A 26212-nucleotide genomic window follows, 5' to 3' on the forward strand; every position below is an offset into this window, starting at 1 on the left:
GACGGAGGTGAAGAAGAGGTGTTACGCCGTGGATTCGCGTGACGTAACCCCCGGTACGCCATCACCGTGGCCTTCTCGCTGCGAGTCGCGGTCGTTTAGGGATTGGCGTCGGTGTGTTGGTTCGCACTCGGCAACCATCCACCCATCTACCTATCTATCTACCTACCTACCTACCCTTTCCCTCGACATTCCTCATTCCACCGCCCCTCGCGCGGGGCCTACCACCGGACCATGTCGACCGTATCGGGGAACGACCCATGATTCTCCGTCATGTGGCTACGGACAGGAGAAATAGCTGCTCCGGCAGCCAGTCGGGCAACAACCCCTATATATGCGCATACACACGGATGGATAGACGCCTATATACATATATACATATATATATATATACACACGCGCGGGGGCGCGCGCGCGCGAATACATGTATACACAGACACGGACGCGAGTACGCGAGTACGCCCTTCCCGACGAGAGAGAGATGACTAGGTACGTCGAGGCTCGAAGCCATCCCGTCACGGAGAATGCTTCGGGACTTCGCGCGACCTCCTCGGCGCCGCGTCGGGACCACGAGCTCGGCTGTACGGCGTTCTCTGGCGATGTTCGACTTTTGAGCAGTTGCGGAGGAGATGGGCACAGGTCAGTCTTCCAAGACTCTCTTGCCGTCTCTCTCGCTTTTGACCCTTACACGCGGCTTATCGTTAGCTAGTGCGATGATCGCTCGAAGGATGCAGGATGATACGCGATGTGTGAAAGTGACTTTTACTTATTTAAAAATCGCGGCTCTCTTTTCGTACACGAGGAGATTGTGATAAGACCGCGCGATCGAAAGAGGCGATTGGAAACTGTGTATCGCATTCAATATGCAATTAATAATGTTCAAATACATTTTTAACATCTATTTATTTGCAAATAACTCGAGATACGAAATATTTTACATACATTGCGGTTGAACAATAATTAACAGATTTCTAATAGGGTTTAGTGATAAATCGTCATGGTAAATTCTCAGGATTTGAGAAATTGTGTAGCGCGATCGAGAGGTAATTAACAGTGGATGTTTAAATCTTTTGCGTATCTATTTGCTTACAGGTGAATTGCAATTATTGTAACTTGTAAAATTGTGTGCATTACGATTAAATTAATTTAAAGAGTTTAATATTTAAATAAAAATATTCAAAGAGAAAATGTTAAGTGTTTCGAACACCTACCGACTGTTGTGTTGATGGACGACATATATAAAGTCATGCATTGTTTTCTGTCAATGAAAGAATATTTAGTACGCGATTTCACAAATAAACAAAATAAAATGCATCTCTAAAGGTAATCATATTATCTTATATGTTTAATTGTATTTTATATATTCTATCCCAGATAATTAAAAAGCATGAAGAAATAACATATCTCTCAAGAATTTTACGATGCTCTTCAGATTACATGTTGTTTGGAAATTAACTAAAAAAATAATATTTTATTATCTACATAATTTTATCTCTCTCTAAAACTTCAGGCATAATTTTTTTCAGGGTAAAATATAATATTTTTTTAACTTCTTATTAAAAATTTTTCAAATTTCCGTTAAAACGATAGCAAATCATCTTATAAAATTGTGATTAAAATATTTCTCAGAAACTCAAGCATTTCTGTTTATTTATTTTCTTAAGGTTTTATAAAATTTAGATTTGTGATCATTTTTTTTAAATGAAATCTTTTACTTTCGATTCAGATTGCTTGCAAAATATATCGATAGATAAATTCAAAATTTGGAATTACTCTTAAAATATAAAAATAATACTTAACATAATTAAATTATACGATGGAAGAAAAAAGTATTGAAAAAGAAGATCGAAAAAAATCAAAAGAAGAATCAGAGACGATGGGATGATCAAAGTTAATCGACGAAATCGGTGAAGTCGAGTTCTTAACTATTTGGAACTTAATTTGCGCGCATCATAAACAGCGAACAATATATGAGACAACGTAGGCGATACAATAGAAGAAGAAGACGAAGACGCGCTGGCGTACACGACGGAGGCGGTAATCCGTTGGGGTTGAAGTAACCTGGGTTGATCGGGTTAGACCGGTTGGGTGTGAGACGCGAAGGCGGTTGATTCCCCAGGCTGGGGAAGGAAGGCTTTGGTTGGCTTAGGCATGGCCGTGTTTTTCTTGCCGCGGATCATTAGGACGATTAGGGTTCCTACGAAAAGGGGGAAACAGATTAGCACCGGTGATCTTCTTGCGGCCCGTTCACTTTTCTTAAACGGTATTTCGCGGAAGTTCTTTAACGTTGGTTTCCTTTAACCTGATAATTATTTCATCGCAATATATGTAATGTAAATGTACAAATCTGATAATTAATCTTTCTAATATGATGATTATTTTGTTATAATTGATGTAATTCTTAAATAGTTTGAATCTTATGTTTATATTAGATACGATTTTCTAGACTACGCGCCTCGTTTGTTTCATGAAATACAGTCATATGTAAATAACACTTCGTCAATATTTTCATGATTCTGATTATTTTATAAAATACATTTTTTATTAAATATAATTATTTATTTCTTTTTTTCGAGAACTTTTTTTTGAGAAATATATGTAAGAAGATCATATAAAATATTTTTTACTTTTTTGACTATTTTCAGAAATGTGATTGCAAGAAATTAATTGTATGGAATATTAATGATATGACGATATTCTTTCTTTTGTTGTAGGAGACAGATTACTTGACATACTGTGTGATGTATGCGGTGACCGTAGTTCCGGAAAACACTACGGCATCTACAGTTGTGACGGTAATTTTAATTAATAATATATTTGTGAAATAAAACTCTCTCTCTAAATCTTTTTGTAATTTTCTTATTTTAGCAGAAAAATTATTATTATATGTTAAATGAACCAAAAGATGCATAAACTTGAAACTGTCAGAAATTAAAAAAAGAATAATAATATCTCTCTAAATTTAATTTCTTTTTTATAATAATAATTTTAACAAAAATTCTCAAAGAAATATAAATTTTATTTCTTTTATACTTGTTTATTTAAGAGTGGTTTCTCAATTAAAGTGTGTTGTTGAATATTTGAAATCGCTAAAGAATAATACATTTTTGAGATCAGCATTTATAATAGCCGTGTTGTTATGTGCGAATTTTGTTACGTTTCTAGGTTGTTCGGGATTTTTCAAGCGAAGCATACATAGCAATCGAGAATACATCTGCAAGGCCCAGGGTGCCAAGAAAGGACGTTGCCCAATCGACAAAACCCATAGAAATCAATGCCGTGCTTGTCGTCTTGCTAAGTGTTTCGAAGCTAACATGAATAAGGACGGTAAGTACCCACAAATTAACATTTTATAATTTAACGTTGTATATACCTGTGTAATCTATATTGTTCTATCTATGCGCACTAAGGATTTGATTAATAAATAAAACAAATTAATCGATCCAGAAATTCATAGAAGCAAGATTACTAATTCTTGTCATTTTCTACTCTCAATAATGTCGTAAATTTCATTGTCAATATTACAAATAAAATTATTTATGACTTATTTCATAAACAGCATATTTGCTAAACTATTAAACTTGCCAAAAATAATATCTTTCAGTAAGACTTTATATATTATGAAAAATTTCTGATGTTTTATATTTTAATATTTCGAATATTTTAATATTTCTAGTATCTATAGTCTTTTCTATAAACAAACATGTGTAAGATTTTTATAAACAAACATGTGTAAGATTTTTTTGAAAAAATTTGTGAGTAGTTCATCTTTTAATAAATCGAGACTTAATTTATGAAATATACAATGATAAATTTACACTTAGTCAAATTAATTACGATTCAAGAATCATTCAATCGAATTCATCGTGTTTTCGCGAAAAGCCACACATAAACCACGAATAAATCGACTGTAACTATTGGTGTCACAACCAGACCCTCCTAAATAAACCTCTCCGTAAGGGGCTATCAAAACATTAATCACGCTCGAACACTTCATGCGTTATCAGTGTAAATTCTAACACAACAAAATTCTGAATGATAGGATCATTTTTTTAGTAAAAGCTTTAGATGATGATATGTCATTTTAATTAATTAAATGTGCGTCATTTCAATCAGTTGAATATTATTTCGTCTTTATTACACACAGTATTATGGGAAATTCTTCCTAACGCTGAAGGTATCACAAATGGATACGCATCGTCATGTGACGTTTCAATTTTCTGTAACATCTCATTTAGTTGATATCATATTTCTTAAAGCATTTGACCACACGCATTATTGACATTTAATATTATATTTACACATATACACATTCAAGTATAAAATAAAATTAAAAATTAAATCTTTATATAAATTAATCTAAAAAGTATTCTGTTAGATATTTTTATATACCTCAAATTTATACAAGTATTTATTTACTCTGTAGATTCTTTAATGTACGTTCTTATTCGTGGATATATTAAGAACCACGGAAAAATAAAACATAAGTAATATAGATATTATTTTACATCAGTTTTTTTAGAACAACAAATAATAACTCTATTAGTTTTGAAAAAAAGATAAAAATTAGTTTTCAAATCGAAATATAAATATATAAATCTGACAACATAAATATATAAATAATATGATAATCTCTAAGAGAAATCTAAATCTTTGCGATTCCTTTTCGACTTTTTTGATTGAAAAAATTTATAATTAAATAAATAAGATAAAAGAAGGTAACAATTACGAGTTATACTATTTCTAATTTAATTCTTTTAACAGTTATCTGGAGATGTATATATTATTTGTAGCCAAACGAACACACAACAAGAAATCTGCGATTTACGTTAGTACCTTAATAGACTCTTCCGCGTTTAATTACTACTTCTCGGTTTAACTAGTGATATTTAGAAATAAGCGAGTTTGATCTTCTCCGCATGAGAGTTACACGGGATGGGCTAGGTGTACACGGGTCGATGTTCCTTGCCATCGACGGCGATATAACAGCGGCGGAGGCTCGTTTTCTGGGACGCTTAGCGGGGGCTGGATTCTGTGCAGAGGTGGAGAGAGGTAGCGGCGAGATGGAAAGAGAAAAGGCGGATGGGAAGGGACTGCCAGCAGGGAGGGAAGGTAGGGGATGAGGGTGCTCAGGGTGTCGGGGGTGTTTAATGCAGGACGGGTGCTCCGGTTCCCAGCGGTTGTCGGGGCTCCAGACGCGAGTAAGAGAGGAGATTCAATTAGTGGCAGAGCTTCCTAACGTTAAGGAGGCTCCACACAGGGGCTTGAAACCGGTGCTTCCTCCCCCCCCCCCCCCCCCCCCTCTACCCCCATCTTTACGAAGACACTTGTACACGTTAACGTTCTCCCACGTTGTTCTCCGCCTCTGTCTCGAAATTACTCGTACTTTGTTGGCGGTGTTAATTAGACGCCGTGATTAATTGCCGACGTATAGTCGACGTCAGAATGGCGTCGTGGCATTTTTCCTTTCGTAGATCCGTAAATAACTTCTATGAATTTTCTTTTTCTCTCTCTCCTCTTTATACATATACCAAAGATAATAATATTAAATAAGTAAATATGTTAAATATTAAATGTATTCGCGACACAAAAGAAAATATTATAGTAAGATATAATTTTTACTCTTACACATTATATTTTTACACATATACATATAGAGTTATAAACCTAAAATTACTAGACAAAAAGTATCTGAATTATTTTGATGTTACTCTTTCTCTTATAACATATTCAATTTTATGTTAAAGATACAGAGATCGCAATTTATTAGAACAATTATATTGTAAATTATAGACACATATATACATATAATATATAAAGAGATAAGTAATATATATAAAGATATGTATATTATTAATGAAATCATATGCTTTATTTAAATAATTAACGGCAAACTCTCCACGCGGCTGATCAATTTAAGACTATTCCACTGACTCCTTCCACTGACGTCTGCCATTACATGGCTCATATATCACTGATCTTCAGGATAATATCACGCACGTAATGAATAATTTAACAATTTAATTATAGAACAATATATGTTGTTTTTACCTTAATTTGGCATAATATTAGAGAGAATAAAATAAAGTAAAGCTTATTTTATTCTCAATATTTTCATCATAAATATATATAACATAAATTTTTTTTATAAGAACTTATCAAGAAATCAAATCCAGAATTCTCACCGTACATTTTATATCCTTAGAATCCTTAGAATCTGAATAGTTTGTCTAATTTATAATTCGCGTAATTCAATGCAAATCTGAAGTAAAGATTAGACAGCTAGCTTTTTTAAGCGATAAATAACGATGCTGAAAGAACTGTATTCATTTTGATCAGAGATAAATTCCTTAACAAGAAGTTACATATAAAATGTAATGTATAACTTGGCACTAAATAATATCATGAACATAATACGTTTATGATGACAATATATAACATAAATGTCTGAAATATGTTCCACGAGCATGTTTGATATATGCTTGCTTAATATATATACGCGACAAAGATAATAACAAAATATAGCTCCACCTGAATTTGACTGATGGGGAAAACGTTGTGAAGAGCCCATAAAATGTAGATGACCACTCGGGGGTGGGTAGGCGCGTTATATATTATGTACGTGGTACTCGGCGCATCGCGAAGCGCGGTGACGCCGCAGGCGCGCAATCATCCGCTCGCTGACAACCCCGAAACCTCTAACGCGCTCACACCCCCGACATAATCGACGCGCTTTCCTCTTTCCACGAAAATTCGTTCCCGCCCGCGCGATATTATCCGTCTGTGTTGGCGTACCGCGCCGGCGAAATGCCGCCTTCCTCTTCCCATTCCCGTGTGTACAGACGTATATATGTATTACGCGAAATATGGCGTTAAATGACGTTGGAAGATTACCGAGCGGCTTACCATGGCGGATTTGTAATTCTTAGCGATCGTTAGGACTTCCGGGAAGGGAATAAACCGTCGCTCTGACGTACTGCATTTTTAATGTTGACGCTTTGTGCTCTAACTCTGCGGATTATGCTCGCGGTCCTTTCAGAATTATCAAAGATTTGATATTCTGAAAAATTATTACGAATATCATTCCACAGAAAACACTTTTAAATTACAAGAATAAATTATCAGAATATAATCAAATTTAAATGTGATAATATTAATTACGCACATATACGAGAAAAGTATTTTAATTTAAATCAAAATCAGCCTTTTAAGACTTATATATCTAAAAAATGTTTGTCAGAAAAGAATTAAAAATCTTTTAGAACTGAAAAAACAATATAAAAAAATAGAAAACACTAATATCTTTTACTTTTAAAATTTATTATATTTAAAAACTATGTTTTAACAAGTTTAATATTTTTAATATTGCATCAAAAATATATCTCTTTTGCAAAATTTTTAGACTATATATTAAAATTGGATTATTATAAAAATCACGTTGTATCAAAGCTTACTGGAAAAGTCTTTCGATTTTTTTTTTATTTAAATATCTTGCTAGAAAGTTAAACTAAAAGCGAAACCAGAAAAGATGATGACTCGCCAATGAAATTCTACGCTCCACGACTTTTCCCGGAACCCGTACGGTCAACATTATTTCCAATGTACACACATTCAGATCCACCAACACTCTTGGATCTGCAAACTTTGCCTCGTTTCATGCCCAATCGATCGCGGCCCGTTACTTCCAACTTTAAATCTCTTTGTTTCCGTTCATAATTCGGAAGCACCCTTTCTAAAAGTATCAAGTACTTTGAACCGGAATTAAATCGAGGCGCTCGTACCGAGATATTTGCCCCTTTTGGCAGTTATAAATTGGAATTATTCGAGCATTCTTTATTTTTGAAGTACAAAGTTCAACGTGTAATCGTATAATTGCAATAATATTAAAAATCCAATCATGGCGATCCTAAGTAAACATTCTATTTAATAATAAGTACAAGTATAGTTTTAATTTCTCTTTTAGACATCATACACAGACTTATTTTTGCATCCGTTTCTATAAAAAATATTAAATCATTTTTGGTGAAAATCAAAAGTTGTTAATATAATTTCCTGAAAAACTGCAACATTTTTTTCTGAGGCTCTTTTTACATCCAAATGCCCAATCGCGTAGAATATAATATCGTGGCATGTTTTATACAAAAATCTCTGAACGTATCGCGAGTCGCACGCGAAAGCGTTTTACGTTGGCGAATGGCACTTAAGCACGATTCGAGAAAAATAAAAAGGAGAAACGATAAAGCAAAGTACGCCAAAGAGAGAAAAAAGCATACAAAGACAGGATCGGGCTCCAAGAGGAGACGCAAAATATCTACCTTGATCTCTAAATATTCAAAGTTTCTCAACTATTTTTAAATAAATTTTGCAAATTTCAAAAATTTGAAATAAAAAAGAATTTACTGATTCCTTTTATAATTTGTATAAAAAATGGAATACATTTGTATCTAAATGTTACAAAAGCAGCAAGACAAAATAAAGGTGTAAAAAAAAAAGAAACAATGCTTCTTGTCCTACTAACAATAAGTAAAAGGATCTTATTGTTAATATTATTCACGTTTTTCAATATATTATTCAATATAATATATTTCAAAATATTGTAATACTTTTACACAGAAATACATTAATAAAGATGTAGATAATTTAAGGGAAAAATTTCATTTTTATACAGAGATTTATTCCTTACTAATTACATTTCCGGGTATTATATATATCTGGGTATTTAAAGCACAGTACATTTTATTATGAATCATTTAACACATCATCGAAAAGTAAAAGGATCTTAATATATTATTCGAGTTTTTCAATATGCTTCAAAACATTATAATACTTTTACACAGAAATACATTAACAAAGAAGTAGATCATTTAAACGAAGAATTTCATTTTTATATAGAGATTCGTTCCTTATTAATTACATTCCCGGATATTATTTATATTTGTTTTATTTATATTTAAAGCACGGCACATTTCATTGTGAATCATTTAACAGACCCCCGAAAAGTTGTTCCCGGAAAATTGTTACGTGCTCCCGCAATGTTTCTGACCGGCTCTGGACGGAGGCTGTGAGTAGTGACAACACGTAGGGGGAGTCGCGTGAGAGTGGACGGCTGGTAACGCAACGAAGCGAGGCGTGCCGTACACGCGACGGGCAGCATCAATCCATCCACATAAACGGTAAAGCGAGCCTAGGGGTACAGTAGACATCATAAATGCCATTAGACGGGCATTTCTCAAAAGAAAAAAAAAGCGCGTTCAGATATAAATTTATAAATTAAAACTGTTCCTGAAAAAAAAAATATATAAATAATGCGAAGCAATAAACGATAGTTAATATTTGACATTTGGTGCAAGCAAACACCGCGAAAGATTGTAAGAAGATTAAGTAATGAAGGCGCAGCCAAAATTTTCTTTCTTTTATACTTTGAATAATAATTTTTAAATTATAAAAATTTTTTAAAGTTTCGTAGGAGAGGAGGGTCATAATTATAAACTGCGTTTAAGTAGTCGCGTCTTCATAAATTACACAATTGTATCTTTGATTTAATGTCAGTAGTCACGCGATTCATCAGAGACGATTGCTTATCGCAATTTATGATTTACGAAATAATAAATCACGAGTGTATTTGTTAAGTGTCATTTTTCATAAACTTTTCCGTTGCAGTCTCGCTTATAGCGAATTTAAAAGTACGAAATCAATAATATTTATATATTTATATATCTCATATAAATTAAACATTTTAATTAAAAATACATTAAAATTAATTAGAATAATAATGAGGAATTTTTGCCTCGTGCATAAAATTTGCACACATTTTGAACATAATTTATATACATTTGGAAATATTTAACGCGTGATGTATTTTATTGAAATTTGCTATCTGATAACGAAATGACATTTATGATGCCCAGTGTATGCGGGGAGGGAATAAAATAAAAAGAAAGAGAGAGAGAGAGAGAGAGAGAGAGCGAGAAATGGAGAAGAGAGAACGCACCCGCGTCCTCCCTCGCGTGATATGAGCGCGATGTGTGCGTACGAAACGGGTCGTTGCGCTAAGCTGGGCTTTGATCGTCACCTGTCATCATACCAACACGCCCGGAGGAACTGCAGCGACCCGGTCCCGGTACCCCGATCGTCTCCGGCTTCGCATAAATGCGAGAATTACATCCGCGGGTTATCACAGGCTGCGGCTCTCTCGCCTCGTGTCATTCATGATCGAACAGTTCTCGATCCGCGCGTGAATACGTTTAATCACATTTCTCCCTCGGAATATTTTGCGAATAAGTTACCGCTAAAATATCAAACTGTCCTATAGTATTTAATTATTCTAATAAAATAATTAAAAAGAGTATGCATTTTTTATGAAAATGTATCATATGTTCTTATTTATTTTTTATCTCAGAACTGTAAAGAAGCTGCGACAAGTATGACACCTTTGCGGTAGATATTACGGACATCGTTAAATGGTAATCCTTGTGTAATAAGAACTATAATAAATGAATTTGTAATATTGTATACGTACAAAAAAACATATTTTGTATTTATTGTTTACTAAATTATTTTATATATATTTTTTATTTTGTCTAATTTAAATATAAGAAAAATAAGTATCCATATCTATAACAAATGTTAGAACATTGTTGATGAGCAGGCGGTCAATGTTTTTGACGTAAATTTTACTTTAAATTCTCAATAAAGTTTCAATAATATTTATATAATTTTTTTCTACAATATCCAATATAAAAATTTCTCTAATTTTTATATATTTGTCACATGAAATGTATTAAAAAGAGTTTGTGATAGACATCGTTAATTTTATTGACGGCTTTTTTTGCTTATTATTTATAAATACTTTTGTTATAATATATTTTTATATTCTTTCTTTCTCTCTCTCTCTCTCTCTTTTTCTCTGGCAAGAATATGACACATGAATATATTCGGAAATCGAGGATATTGTTAATTTAATGCCACGTAAACCGATGAATGTCGAGGTACGATCCTTATCTTTATGCATATGTATTTTATTTCGACGGACTGATCTCGTTTCACGGAATTTTGATTTGCGAGATTGGTCGAGGGAAGGTGTTAACTGAACAGTAAGCGATATTACATACTGATCGCATATGCTTTGTAACGTATGCAGATACACGTGTAACGGGGCGCATAGGATTTTCCGAATGATAGAAACGATGCAAGTGAAAACAGATCCTATTCGTATAGTCCGTGTACATACGTATATAGGATGACTCTCTTTATCTGTAAATCTTTTGATAAGTTTGCAAACAATTTTTTAAAAATAAAGTTCCTGTAAAAAGTAATTTAAAAAATAATTATATTGTTGTTACTACCCAAAATACAATTCTCTCCGTAGATTTGAATTCTATACAAGATTGTTGTTGTCTCGCAAAAATTATTTTTATTTATTTAAAATTGAAACTTGACGGAACCATTATTTTAGACATAATTTTATAATTTTCTTATATATAGAGAATTAAAAAGTAACATCTCGGTATGCTTTGATATCGACATCGCGTTAACAATGCTTAAATAAATATAAAAATTGATATTTTTAAAAATTTTATATTTAATTAAAATAGCATTGCTAGAATGTTGCCGCTTTAATTCACCCCTTTAAAAAGCGTATCCCTCAAATAAACATGAAAAATCTCCCTGAAGTGTTAACACGTGTATCGCACGCGATTCACGGTCTCTTCGACGACGATGACGTTGACGATCGCCGACGGTGGCGATGGTGATGGTGGTGTTGGTAGTGCGTCGTCCATGTATCAACCCCCATTCACTTGGGGATTAGCCTTCGAGATCGCTGACTGCTGAAATGTTCACAGATCGGTTTACCGTTTAGCAGGATACAGAGTGTGAGCCCCGTGATCCGCGGCCCGTGTGAGCACCGCGTGCGCCCTACACACATACACACATACACACACACATATCATACACCTGCACAGCGCACGTGTGTAGTACAATGTTAAAACGGAAGCCTCTCCATACGTATGCGTGTGCGTATGTTTAAGCGTTACAGAGAGAGAGAGAGAGAAGGAATCCACACCTACGCCACTCCACTGTGGGAACTCGCATTGTGGATCACACGTGCCGGCCAAGAGTATTACGGTGGCCCTGTGTTTATAAGTGCACAAAAAGATGATGTATATGTGTACGTGCACGAGTGAGAGGGGAAAGAGAGAAACAGAAAGAATAAAGAGAGTGGAATCACGAACGATGAAAAGGGAACAGGGCGCGGTCCATTCCAGCGCATGTGCGATTCTAATCCCTGTCTCCGTGTCCATTCGCCGTCCGGATACGTGCATATTCGCGAATATCGCTCGTCTAATCCACTGACGCGCGAAAAATTTGAGGATTTGCTTGCAATAATAAAGTCTAAAGTCTAAATCATTTTCTTAAGAACTTGGGACAATTTTGCGATATGTAAATTTTATTTTAACAAATATATATGTCGCCAAATGAATAATTTTCTTCTTTTTTGTGTACCGATATCGTACAAAAAAAAAAAATATGTATATATATATATAAATGATTACATATTACAAATGCATTTGAATTTTGCGACATATATTACAAGAACAGGTCAAATTTCGAAACCATCCGTGAAGAGTGAGCAATTATATTGAAATATATTTGAAGAACTTGTGTAGCCATGTAAAAGAGTAAAAGACCGCAGGAAATAGCGCGTGAAAAATATCAGGGAAATTTATTTTTTATATTAAGTAACTAATTACGGATGGTCACGATCGTCGTGACCTACTTTTCGAAACTGTAATATAGAATGTAAGACGAAAATATAGAGGTATTCTATAGAAGTATTTTATGTTATTTTAGTTCGCTCTCTTATATTCAGTAAGATAAAACGCTGTTCTCTGTGTACCGATATCGTACAAAAAAAAAAAAAATATGTATATATATATATAAATGATTACATATTACAAAATAAAAAGAATCTAATTTTTTTTTAACTTATGTGAAAAAATTTGCGGAAATAAATGTGATCTCAGCATATCCAGATTATAGCCAATAAACTAAAAATATAAAATTGCAGCTTAATCTTCGATCGATCTTCAAGGGGGGAGGGGGGGGGGCTAAGAGATCAATTTGTCCTGTTCGTTTCTTTATGCCAAGAGCTTTCCCTTGACGCACATTCGTTTTCGCTTCGCCGAGCTGTAAGCCGCTCAGCTATAAAGCTCTGTATTTGAGCAACGATGCGTACAGAGCGACAAAATGTTCCTTCTTGATCGCAAGACGTTGCGTAAAGCGAGGCGCTTTTGTACGAAAAAGGCGAGCTTAATGGCCACGGCTGCGAAAAACGGATCGTCTTTCGCTTTTGATTCGCGGATATTCGATGAAAAGGCGATAAAATTAACATTAAGATCTGCGATCAAATATTTCATGCACATTTTGCAAATATACTCGCAAATGTGTAAGAAATTACCATTTTCCAATTTTTCTAAATTGAAATATCCACAGAGATCCCATTATTTTTCGCAATTTAAAAATTCTAATACTGAGAATTTATTTTAATCTTTCAAATTAAATATCTATTAAAGATTATTTGTATGATATATAAAAGCTTAAAAATATAATATCTTATGTAAACCTTTAAAGTTCCGTAAAAATTCTACAATTTTCAACATTATATACATTCTTAATTAAATCTCAGTTTTCTAACTTTTTCAAAGAAAAAGCTGTTCTGTATTATATATAATATCATTAATAACGTGATCATTATATGATAAAACATATAAGGATAAAAATATATAAATAGTATTGGTTTGGAAGAGTAATATCGCTGCTGTGCGTATAATATAAAGATCACTGTTTGTAAAGTAAACAAGTCTTTATCGGGCAGGTTTTTTCTGGCAAGGGAGCTCACCGCTGAGAGAACAATTACTCCTGGAAAATAATAATATTTGTACCTGTTACGATGTGCACGGCCAATTTGCTCGATAAAGCAAACAACCCCGAAGCGGATTTTGCATCGCTTCTTTTTGCTACGTGTATGCACACCGTCCGCGTATATATGAAATGCCTCGATTTTAAATACAATTCCTCATACCTATCTCAGCTTACTTATTGATGATGCTTCGTGATATTACAGTGAGATTTTAACAAAAGCATGATAAATGTTTCTAACGAATAAAATATGTATAAAAATATCCTCTTATCGTTCACGGCGCGAAATTAAATTCTAATATGTAAGATAATATACTAACTTTAATAAAACTTAATAAAAATAACGAAAAAATTACTTAATACAATAATATAAAATTAGCATTTACTTACAGAAAGAGAAAAAGAATATAAATCAATTTGTCAATAAATAAATTCAAAATTGAATATATATTCTACTATGACCTTCCAAATACAGCAAATGAAACGTATTAAAGTATAAATTTACTTTAATACATCACACTTCCTGCGGAAATTGGATTTTGCCGTTGAAATGGTGACGTCCCGATGCGAGAAGAAATTCTTCGTTGTGCCAGTGGCGAAGTATTTCTCTCGACGGGGCTATGCGTGATAAAGGGGAGATATTGCGACGCCAGTGCGAACGTGGGAATCCGCGGCTGCTATCCGCTCAGCCTCATTAATGATGATGTGCTTGCCACCCAGTTGCAGCTCACGCTTCGCCATCTCGCTCTATCTGTCTTCCTTCCCTTCGACGTCCTTCGCCCTTTTCTCGCTTTCTGCCTCTCTATCTCTCTCTCTCTCTCTCTCTCTCTTTCTCTCTGAGTTTGTAGCCACGCTCGAAAGATCGAGCTCTGTGGAAGCTGACGCCCGGCCAGCCACCACATCCGATCTACACCACCCTCTTTCATCCGCGATTCACCCCCCTTGCCTCTCGACCTCTTGTTCGTTCGCCCCTCTTTCCCCTCCTGACGGGTCACGGGATATACAGCTCCCGTACATCTCGAACGACCTACAACGCGCGTTATACCCCGAATTCAATTCCGCGCAACCTGCGCCCACTTTTTCGCTCCCACCGTTAAGTCCATCGCCGATATTATTGATAGGCAGTCCTAGATACGGACTTTCGATCACTGGGGGCCATAAGACCGAGGGCACGTCTGCTTGCGCGCACAAAAATATTTTTCATTGGGTTTCGAAAAGGGTTGAGAGAGCATTTATCCTCATATTGCCAATTTAAAAAAAACTAATAATATAATCTTATGTTTTTTATATGCAGAACTGTAATGAACTCTATTAAGGAAGAATAATATAAAATATATACGTACACATACCTACACGCAGCAGAAAATACATGATAGATATAATAAAAAATATATATTTTTCAGATATATATATAAATATAGTTAAGAAATTCTTTTTTAAGTAGGAAGAAATAAATTTAAGAAAATAATCTTTAATTATATGAATATAGGGCTTCATGATGCAATCTCGAAACTATATCAGACGTCAAAAGTAATATAATTACGTTATAACTGGTGTTTAGCAGTACAACATGAACGCGGACCGAGGAAACCGAAACCCCATGCGATTATCTCGGAGAAACATCAGCAACAGTCGTCGATTGTCACGCAGTTATCCCCTCATTCCGCAACCCCGGTGCACAATGATCGATTAAGACCAGCACTCCCTCCCCCGTATGTTCTGTCACCGCACAGGTGTGTAATATTTGCTAAATTATATGATATTATAAATTAAATCGTTAATTTAATTAAATTTTATACATACTATAATTCGCTTTAATTTCATCAAATTAAAACATTAGTCTCATTACCATAAAAATCAAGATATACATGACAATGGCAATGAACAATAAAATAAATGATTAGATCATAGATGTAACTAAAATATGAAAGAGATAAATAATTTTTAATTTTTACACTTGTTAATACTATTAATGCTAGAAGTGTAAATTGTATATATAGTATGTGTGATTATCTAAGTTTGTGTTAAAGATAAAACTAACATTTTTTATTGTTTGAAAAACAATATATAATATATGTATTTTAATATAAGATGTTTTGTTCATTATATATACTACATTAATGATTCCATGGTTAAATAATTCAATATTGAGTTTTGTTTAATGTGAAAACGTCCAAGCTTTAATAATATTTGTGCAATCAACTAACAAAAAAAAAAAAAGAAAAAATCATATTCTTCATATTTTATGTAAATCTTATTTGAACGGAATTTTAATTTAAGGATTATTTATAAAAATATCTCGCGCGGAGAGATTGAAAAATCGCGATAATCAATCATCTCTTGAATTCGGCCATTGAATATTAATACAGTAGCGACAAGGTACTTCGTGTATGTGTAGCTACAAGCAATGATAAAACTTGATGAAACGACACTTGAGACTCTTCGTGAAGTAGTTAAGGGTTATTACTGTAGAAGGTTAAGGTGCGACCAAAGATTCACGCCTTACCCTCGACCGATGGCGCTGGTACAGAAACCGCCGGAGGAATCACCATCCCCCGTGCCGCTGGTTCTACCGCACCCTCGAACGACCACGACCCTCTATCAAGCGGCCACGACCGTCTCCCTAGCGCCGCAGCCTCCCCTTTTGCAGATACTAATGTCCGCCGAGGAATGTCAGGTAAGTAATTCAACTTAATTTGTGTGCTTGCCCTCGCGTTTCTGCAAACTTAATAAAGATGAGCGGTTCGCCGAGTTCTTATGTCGCGATTTAAACGACGGGAAAATGATACACGCAGAGATATGATTGATATCAACCTTTTGCAGAATAAAAATAGTATCTCTGTAATTATTTAAGTATTAATTAAATATTTAGATGTGTTTTGGCTTTATATGTGTTATCTCAAGATAAAGTTAAAATTTAAAAATTTAAAAAAGGTAATAAAATTAAATAAGTGAATGATGATATGTGTATTGGAGCTCTAGTAAATATAATCGTTTTAATTTATAATTATTACAATTTAATAGTATTGCATTTTTTCCAAAAAAAGCATACTATTTCTTTAAATAATCACACAAATAAACATAAAATTATTAATCGTTTATCACACTTATCTATCATTTTATTATTTATTATTGGTATTATTTGGGATTTTTATATAAGAAAATTATTCATTTGTTGTTTAAATTAACACTTTGTTTTTTGCATTAAGGAATTGGTTTGGAATGCGCGATTGCAACCCGCGGCGGAATATCCAATAGAACAGATGGAGACGGAAACGAGTCAGAGTCCGACGGGCACGGTACAGAGCTTCAGTCCGACTTGGGAGATATTGCAGGTAACTTTAAATATTTTCAAGCGCATCTATTTTATGTCTCTCTGCTTCTTTCAATCAACGGCATCCATCGTTCATTATGTTTCACGGACGTATTAATAACGTAGGAAACAACGGCCCGGCTATTATTCATGGCTGTCAGATGGGTACGATGCCTGCCACCTTTCCAAACGATATCGAAAGACGATCAGCTGTTGCTGTTAGAACGATCCTGGACGCAATTGTTTCTTTTACACTTGGCGCAATGGTCCGTTTCCTGGGACATCACCGCGCTCCTCGAGGATGAACAAGTGCGCGCCAGACTCCCTACAGACGACAACCTGACGAATCAAGAACTCGTTCTGATTCAGGTTTATCAATTTTATTTCTCATTTATAGTAAATCATAACGATCGCTGTCATAATTGTTTTGAACGAATTATCTTTTTGGTATTGACAAATGCATTCTTTGACATTTCGTTTCGTTGCTTTCAGTTTTTAATTTATCCGGCTTATGTTAACATATCCACCCACGAATAAAGACAATGTCGATTTATTAGAGTATTGTTACAAAATGATATTGCGGAATGTGGATGCACGAATGCAGTGATTTTATTTATTTAAAGAGGTGATTTTATCCTGTTTCTTTATTTTTGCATAATTATTTTTTTTCAGGATCTCTGTTAGATAGGAAATAATGTATTTTCTTACATTCCAGGCTATAATATGTCGATTTAGGCAATTGTCTCCCGATTTCGGCGAGTGTGGCTGCATGAAGGCGGTGGCTTTATTTACGCCAGGTAAAGAAAGTTATTAGATGCAATCATCATACTAATTATTAACGACACAAGGAATATTTTCAAACATAATAAATTTAATAATCGTTATAAAACCATTAAAAGCAAGAAATATATATTTATCTTAGAAGACATTAAGAAAAGTAAAAAACAAACCTAAAGAAAATTTCAAAATGCTATTACTCTATTTTCAGCTCTTTTTGAATTTTTTCTTGTTTATTTGAAAGCTGGAAAATGTTTGAAGTTACATAATACATTCAAATAATTTTTTTTGAAATAAGATGACCAAGAAATGTAAGCAGTAACAATTGTTAACATTATATTAGTGTTTTAAGATTAATAAGATTTGTCATTATTTATTTAATTATGTATGTATTATTTATTACGATATATCTTGGGATATCTCGAAATTATTAAACAATGATGAATATTGCATCGTTTTCGGATAACTGATGCATTTACCCTTATTATCATATAATTGCCTTGATCGATTCTCCGTATCAATGTGGATGAATATCGCTACATTCCTTTTTTTATGAATTGCAGAGACAGTGGGCCTACACGCGGTTCAACCGATTGAGATACTACAGGATCAAGCACAACGTATCTTAGTGGATTACACGAGGTCACGGTATCCGCAACAACCAGGGAGAATTGGCAGGTTAATGATCCTAGTCGGATATCTGAGATGCGTCTCTTCTAAGACCGTCGAACGTTTGTTCTTTCACGAAACCATCGGGGAAATACCAATCTCGCGTTTGCTAGTCGATATGTATCAAATGGAGAAATACATCAATTGAAGCGCATTTGCACATCGTACACATGTTATATAAATGTGTCAGGACCAGCGAGCTCTCGCAGCTTTTCAAAACTCTTCCGCGGCAGAATGGAATAAAAATTTTTTCCGCCATTCACTCTCGCGATTTTGTAGTATATAGCGCTGATATTTAAAATGGAAAATATTTACCTAATTGTTTTGACAAATCCTCCCGTTGTAACATGAGATTTCGGTACTATTGTTGTTAAACAGTTAATCATTCTTATGTCGATTATTTTTTATCGAAAGATTGCCATAAGGTGTCAATTTGTTAACTGCTGCTCGAATTTTCTTTTTAACCGTTTAATTTTTTTTATTTTTAATAATTAAATCATAATAATTTTGTAATTTAATTTTTTATTTTACTTTTATACACAAACATAATGCTCAAGTATGTTAAAAGAAATCAGAAAATTGATTTATATGTTTCTGACGATGCTAGGTATTCTACTTGCAAAAAGATTCATGTTATTATCTACTATTCATACTATCGCACTTTTAAGTAAATCAAAAGTTACGTCATTGTTTATATATGTATATCGGACAATTATGACAATTTTGCCGAAATTCCTTTTTCATATGTGCCAAATAAAATACAGCGACAAACTAAGCATTAACTTAGCACATCGAGCATTAACTTGCGAATTTAGCAATTCGAATTCGAATATTCTAAAGAAGCTCTAGAAAGAAGTAATGAAATTATTTGTGTTTTTTGTTGCATATTGCGAGTTCTTTATTTATTCAACGTAGATCGCAAAAGTTATAGAAAATAAACTGGACATCTATTTTCTACCAGTTTAATGCAAGGATATACATATATATCTATTAAAAACTTTATCTCTATTCTACCACTTTTTTAATAAATACTATTTAAGAATCACATTTTTATGTGCCTATACGTTTTCGCGTAATAATAATACTCTATTACTATAAATCTATATCTTATTTGCGATAGTAATTATTTTCTAACAATATATTCTTAATCAGCGTCTCAAATAGTTGACGGAGTACAATTAATTGTAGAATCGTTTCAAAAATTGTACACGAGGTTTACAAAGAAAAAAATAATCGAGAGATAATCTATACCACATATCTCTATGATTCCCGTTGTGTATATCAAATCAACTCGATTTGTTAAATATAACTATATAGAATAAACGCATCGTATATGTTATGTGTGTATATATATATACAATGCAAAAATAAGTTATAATACAATAAAAATAATGTAAGCGATAAAAATATCGCACAATACAATTCATAAAGTATTGTAAAAAGGCAGTGTGGTATAATAATGGTGCTCTAATTTTTTTTATATCATTGTGCTTCTACAAAAATAATATAATTTTATAAAATCAGTTCGATTGCAATATGATCTTTTATCGCGAATGATGTTGAAGGAAACGGACAAAGAAAAATGAATCCAAAAATTTAAAATGTGAAGTTGTATTCCATAATATAATTGTTATATATTTTGAAATCTTTTGTTAATAAAAATATCAAATTTGTTATACGCGCTTACGTAATATTGTAGCATACAGGATGAACTTTATTCTGTATTAATAAATGTCTCATACAAATATATATCTGTAACATTTTATTCTAATATATATTAAACTTCTCATTGATATCTTAAACAAAAAAATCTGTCTCATTATAGATTTATTGTATAAAATAGTCATATATTTTTACTAACAATGATTAAAAAATTTATTTCGGAGTTACATTTATATAATTTTTACCATATTGTACTTAAAACAAAGTATTAAAATTTATCAAGTTTTGTGTGTGTAATAGTATATAGAATAATATTATATTTATATATATTATATTTTTATATTTTTCACCATATTATTTTACTCTTTTAGAGTTATTTTTTCAGCTTTAGAATTGCCTTTATTTTAGAACTGTAAAAATATAATTAGCCTTGAATCCTAATTACAGATAATGAATAAGCAAAATAATTCTAAATATCTGTCTTCATTGTTACAAGATTATGACGAATAAATTTTATTTTTGTAAAAATGTTATAATTTACATTTTACATTTATTGTAGGAATTACTTCCATTGTCAGTCTTCATTTTACGATGGAAGTTGATTTAACCACGAGAAATGAGGAGCAATAATTGTTCTCTTCCCTGAGAATGGCATGAGTTCTCGACTTCTTTGAAATTTTTTTAGTCTAATGTTAAATTCTGAATATAGAAAAAAAGGTATTTTTTAATTAACATATGTATTTCTGAATATAAAACTGTTTCTCATTTCGTGAAATTGATTAGCTTTGTGTACACACACAATTCATAATAATGATAAAATAAATTTAATACAAGTACTATTTTTAAGCTTCTATACATTTAAAAAAAAAAAACATATATATATATATAATTAAAATCTGTGTAGAATTTTTACGTTTGTATATATTTCAATTCGCTCCGAATCACTTGCAACACTCTGATACTTAATAAATTTATTCGCTAACGATCGACCATTTTTACGTTTTGCAATTTGAAGTTCTCTTCTGTACATTGAAAATTAAATCATATCTGAAGTTATAAGAAGTCCTTAATGTATATATTGCCAAATCTTTTGTTGCATAATTGATAATATTGTAAAAAAAAAGAATAGCGAGAAAAAATAAAAAATTCTTGTAAAATTGACAGAGAAAAATAGCGAAAGATGAAATAAGCGAAACGAATGATCTCGTCTCGATGATTGACGCGAGACAGTCGAAGAATATATTTATTGTTAAGCATTGTAAGGACGATATATCGATTTTTTGAAATACATCAGTCTTACGCGGCGATATCTGTTATCGTTTTGTTGTGAAAATGCGGAAGGTATTTTTACATCGCATCACATATAGGGTTTATGCGCTGTTTGAATTGCAAAATTCTGTCTTTTACGAAGAGAATGAAAAATAAAACAAAAAAAAGAACAACAGAACGAAATGAACGAATACATAATATGTACTTGTAGCGTTGACCGTGTCGTTAGAAAGGCGAATGTTTACTGACGAGTTCAAGTTTCTATCCAATTCACTATATTCAAAAAATATTTTCCAGGCAAGAGGAATGTATGTTAACCGGTTGTAAACGTTTCCCTTTTTCCTTTCCGTAATTATTGCGTGATGTAGTGCGGAAAATACGCATGCATACATATATATTTCCTTCCGATATATTTGCGATATTTATTAGATCCTCTTTACTAAATTACTATATTGTACATATAATTTAATCTGAAATATCTTCTTTGTTTTTAAATGTGGAAATACGAGAAGAAACTGTTCTATTCGAAAAGTCAAATATTAATAAAATTTTTTAGTCATGATTTTCGAGGTTTCTCGAGAGTATCACTGACATTTTATTTTAAATGAAAGAACTAACTTTTTTAAACAATTTTTTCAAATATCGAGATATTTAAATAAGAAGCGTTAATTTATAATGCCTGATACAGATTATTATATAATATCTCGGAAAATGTTCGCACATTTTTTCGCTTATTTTACTACAATACCTTCAGTAAGGTGCAATAAATATATATATCGCACAAAATAAGATAATACGCATCCGCATGAAAATAAAAATTTACATAACGACACGTTGTATCGATGCGATAAATGTGACATTTCAAAACTTGCTTATCAAGTTTATTCGCGCGCATACACAGAGCAAAAAAGCTATCGTCGTCAATTATACATTAAAGCGAAATTTGTGAAGGTCTTGAATGTTTCTTTTCATCGTTATGTTACACATGTTTATGCTAAAACGATAATGAATAAAGATTATGGATTCGTAAACTGCGGTTACGCTCTCGTGATTTGGAAGATTCAAAGCGTAAAATGTATAGGCACATGTTACATAATATTTTCTTTGTTCGTGATATCTCTCGCATGTTCTTGGATAAAGAAGAAGACAACGCGTGCGATTTTTCGATTTGATATATAGGATTTCTTTTTAAGGAAGTATTTTTCGACCCATGTATAAAGGAAACTTTTTGTTCGGAATTAAATTATCTTTCAAATGAGATCAAAGTGATTGTAATTCGCTCTATAGGTTTTGAACTAAACCAGTTTATAACCAATTTCAAAATGTACCGAAAAGTGTTTTTTCGGCTATTGACGGTTATATATATATATATATACATATATATAATACTTCTTATAACGTCAGCTATGGTTTAGTTTTTAATGTACAGAAGAGAACTTTAAGAAAAATTGTAGAACGTAAAATATGGTCGATCGTTAGTGAATTTATTAAGTATTACAGTATGGCAAGTGGTTCGGAGCAAATTAAAAATATATATACAAACATGTAAAAATTCTACATCGATTTTAATAATCACTTCTATTTGCAAATATTTTTATCTTTAGAATTTATTAGGTATAACCACTCAGAAAGCTCCACTTCCCATCCCCTTTGCACTGAGTGCAAAGAGTGAACGATCATCGATGACAGAGATCTCGAAACAAGTCGAGAACTCGTGTCGTTCTCACGCTCAAGGAAGAGAGCTATCACTCCTCATCATGGTTACGTTTACTCCCATGTTAGGGAGGGAGAATGAGATCAAACACTACAGAACTGATCCTGTGAAGCATGATCTTAAAATTTGGCTGTCTCCCATGCCATATATATACTGTATGTGATTGGATTTTTACTACGAGTAACACTTTGTCATTGTAGCCCTCTAGCGACTAAAGCATATACAGAGTCCCACTAAAAATGGCCACCCTGTTTTATCTTCTAAATTAAATAAGATAGACGATAGACCATAACAAATATATATCAAATTAAATGGTTCAAACTCTATTTTAAGCATAGTAGTTGCATACAAAGACTATCCGTGTTAATAAACGGAGAGATATGCATAATTTTTTTTGTAACAATGCATGTGGACATTTCGATAGAATAAAAGTTGTAGCGCTGTTTGAAACAAATACAATGATATATGATTTAATGTAAATATTTTACATATTACACGAGTTTTATCGGTTTAAAATATCGCGGGTGACGTCTACCTTTTCATTTTCAGCCCTGCGATATGGCAACTTCTGACTCGCGCATTAGAGATTAACGTACGTCATGTTATCATTTGATCATAATACTCAGTATACAAAAAATATTACAATTTATTATAATGGATGAAGAAGATAAATTTAATAGAATGCGAAAAATTTTGATGCATGCTAATTTTAATCGTATAACTGCGGTACGAATGTATGGAGAAATATATCTAAATATCAGCATCATCTAGACATGATTATTTCGAAGGTAATTTATTACTTTCGAAATGATTTACCCATGAAAAAATAAGATTTAAAGATTTAACTAAAAGCAGATGCGCATTTAAAAGATTATAAATATTTTGCATTATTAGTTCGATATTTTGCACGTAAATTGGCCAAAACATTAAAACATGCCGCATCAACAAATTGATAGAATCTGTTAAGACCTCTGTATATAAAAAAACTTAAGCAGTAAAACTAAGACTTAAGAATTTCATCCATACGGAATTTTCAGCGTTGCTATCAGCGTTTCAATATGACTACCTTACTGTTCGATCGTGATTGGTCAATTCGCTTAAGTCTTATAAGTCTTACTGCTTAAGCTTTTTTATGTGCTGGAGCCTTTAGGCTCCTTATTCAAGAAAACCCTTACTCGAGTGTACGAAAAATAGCTTGACAAACAGGTAAATTAAGCGAATAATATTTCAAAAGATCTAATCTCTTATTTTTATAAAATTTGGTAAAAAAAATTAAAAAATAAAAATAGAAATTGTGACATAGTCCACTCTTAAAAAAGGCATGTTAAATTGATACTCGCAAGTATTGTTGCTTTTTTTCCGCGATGCTGATTATCTCGACACTGCGCTACGCATTACTTCATATCAATAAAAGGCTGTCATGGTTGAGCCACGCATTCGACAGTTCAAATATTAAGTATGTGTGTATAATTTTAATTTATTTGATTTTGAAAAAACGGGTAACTAGAGTTAATATCTAAGTAATTTTATAAATACGTGTGTGTATGTGAAAAAATTAATTAACGCTGTTAATGATTATAACTTCTTCGAATTCGAAAGAATAAGATTAAAACTATAGGAAAATATAATAATTATAATAGAATAGACTATCGCGTTTCGGAAATCACAATCTTTCGTTTATTGTATAAAGATATATTCTAGTATTGGAAGAAATAAATTTTTTGGGGGTAGCATCTCGCAAGATATAAAAGAAACATTTAATTCTGTTTAATATTGTAATATTGCAAGAGATATCTCGATTTTTTGTATGACATTTTGCGAAAACCTGATAATATACTTATTATCGAGCGATCATATGAACGTGAAAGAATTAATTAATGCTGCTAGTGATTAAAACTCTTTAAAAAATAAAAGATTATATGGATAAAACCATTTTTTCTATGTCGTATCACGTATCAAGATATTTCTAAGTTCCGAGAGGGATATAAAAATATTTTGAAGCCTCTTTCTCTATTCTCTCAATTACTTTCTTTTTTGCTTCCATTTTATTCAAAAATATTAATATAATATGCTGTTTTGGCTTCAAAGCACGAGATCTTTTGTCTTGATTAATCATCAAACGCTTACTCGAAGTATTTCATTGATTAATCTAATAATTCAAATACTCCTAATAATCCAAGACGGAATATATGACGTCATTAATCGATCTCGGAACGATCAAACCTATTTCATTCGAAAATGCTGTATGTTACCGCCGGCATAGCTCTCAGGTTCATTAGAGTACTCAAACCTCTTCACCCGGCAAATGCCTTCGTTAAGGTGGAGATACTGTCGAGGAGGAAAATTTTTTATTCAGATTTTATTAGAATCTAATAGAAATTTTTAAATATAGGTAATAAGCAACGATTCATATTTGAAAATACATAATGTTTATACATATATAATAATATAATAACGAAATACGTACAATATAAAATTTATTAAAATTTTTAGATTAAATGTAGCTAATCTACCGCGACCAAAAAAATCATCAATAAATTTGATTATGTCTCTCTCAATTAAAAGAGAAAGAGTTTTTAAAGAACAGGTACGACGCGCGGTGGGCGCGCGGTGCGGGATGTGAAAAGATAGATGAAGTTTCGATGTTATTCAAAGATTAAATCAGAAGATAAATCACGGTTTAAATTTCGCGTATGTACACGATAAATAAATAAATTGACGGTAATTGTAATATGTTGCGACAATAAAAATGTTTTGACATTCGGAGCGCATTTTATAATTTGTAATTATAATGTGCGTGAGAAATCGAATGCGCATTATAATAAAATCTATATAAAATCTAATGGCCGATTTATTTTCAAATGCGCGATTTTATACGAATTCCGCGATCA

General features: G+C 32.6%; 1 protein-coding gene and 1 non-coding gene across 2 annotated transcripts; one reads left to right on the forward strand and one right to left on the reverse strand.

The window, feature by feature from the left end:
- The first annotated feature begins 516 nt into the window (after positions 1–516).
- On the forward strand, positions 517–18897 carry LOC115241785 (nuclear receptor subfamily 2 group E member 1-like). The gene is made up of 9 exons (XM_029817726.1): positions 517–636; positions 2712–2792; positions 3163–3324; positions 15479–15650; positions 16390–16594; positions 17127–17252; positions 17357–17599; positions 17946–18027; positions 18571–18897. The coding sequence occupies exons 1-9, from the start codon at positions 627–629 to the stop codon at positions 18822–18824; spliced, it is 1335 nt and encodes a 444-aa protein (XP_029673586.1). The 5' UTR covers positions 517–626; the 3' UTR covers positions 18825–18897.
- Positions 18898–23226: 4329 nt separating this feature from the next.
- LOC115241788 lies at positions 23227–23442 on the reverse strand. The gene has a single exon (XR_003884965.1). It is a non-coding gene; the product is annotated as a small nucleolar RNA U3 (small nucleolar RNA).
- Between the last annotated feature and the right edge of the window lie 2770 nt (positions 23443–26212).

Source organism: Formica exsecta, unplaced genomic scaffold (genome assembly GCF_003651465.1).
Source record: "Formica exsecta isolate Colony F162 unplaced genomic scaffold, ASM365146v1 scaffold51, whole genome shotgun sequence".
In the NCBI taxonomy this organism is placed as follows: Eukaryota; Metazoa; Arthropoda; class Insecta; order Hymenoptera; family Formicidae; genus Formica; species Formica exsecta.

Bases quoted from the DNA above. Each gene is read 5' to 3' on its own strand.
- LOC115241785 (XM_029817726.1), top strand. The intron at 3,325-15,478 runs GTAAGTACCCAC...ACTGGTGTTTAG, and splicing joins AGCTAACATGAATAAGGACG to CAGTACAACATGAACGCGGA. The intron at 17,253-17,356 runs GTAACTTTAAAT...TTAATAACGTAG, and splicing joins CGACTTGGGAGATATTGCAG to GAAACAACGGCCCGGCTATT.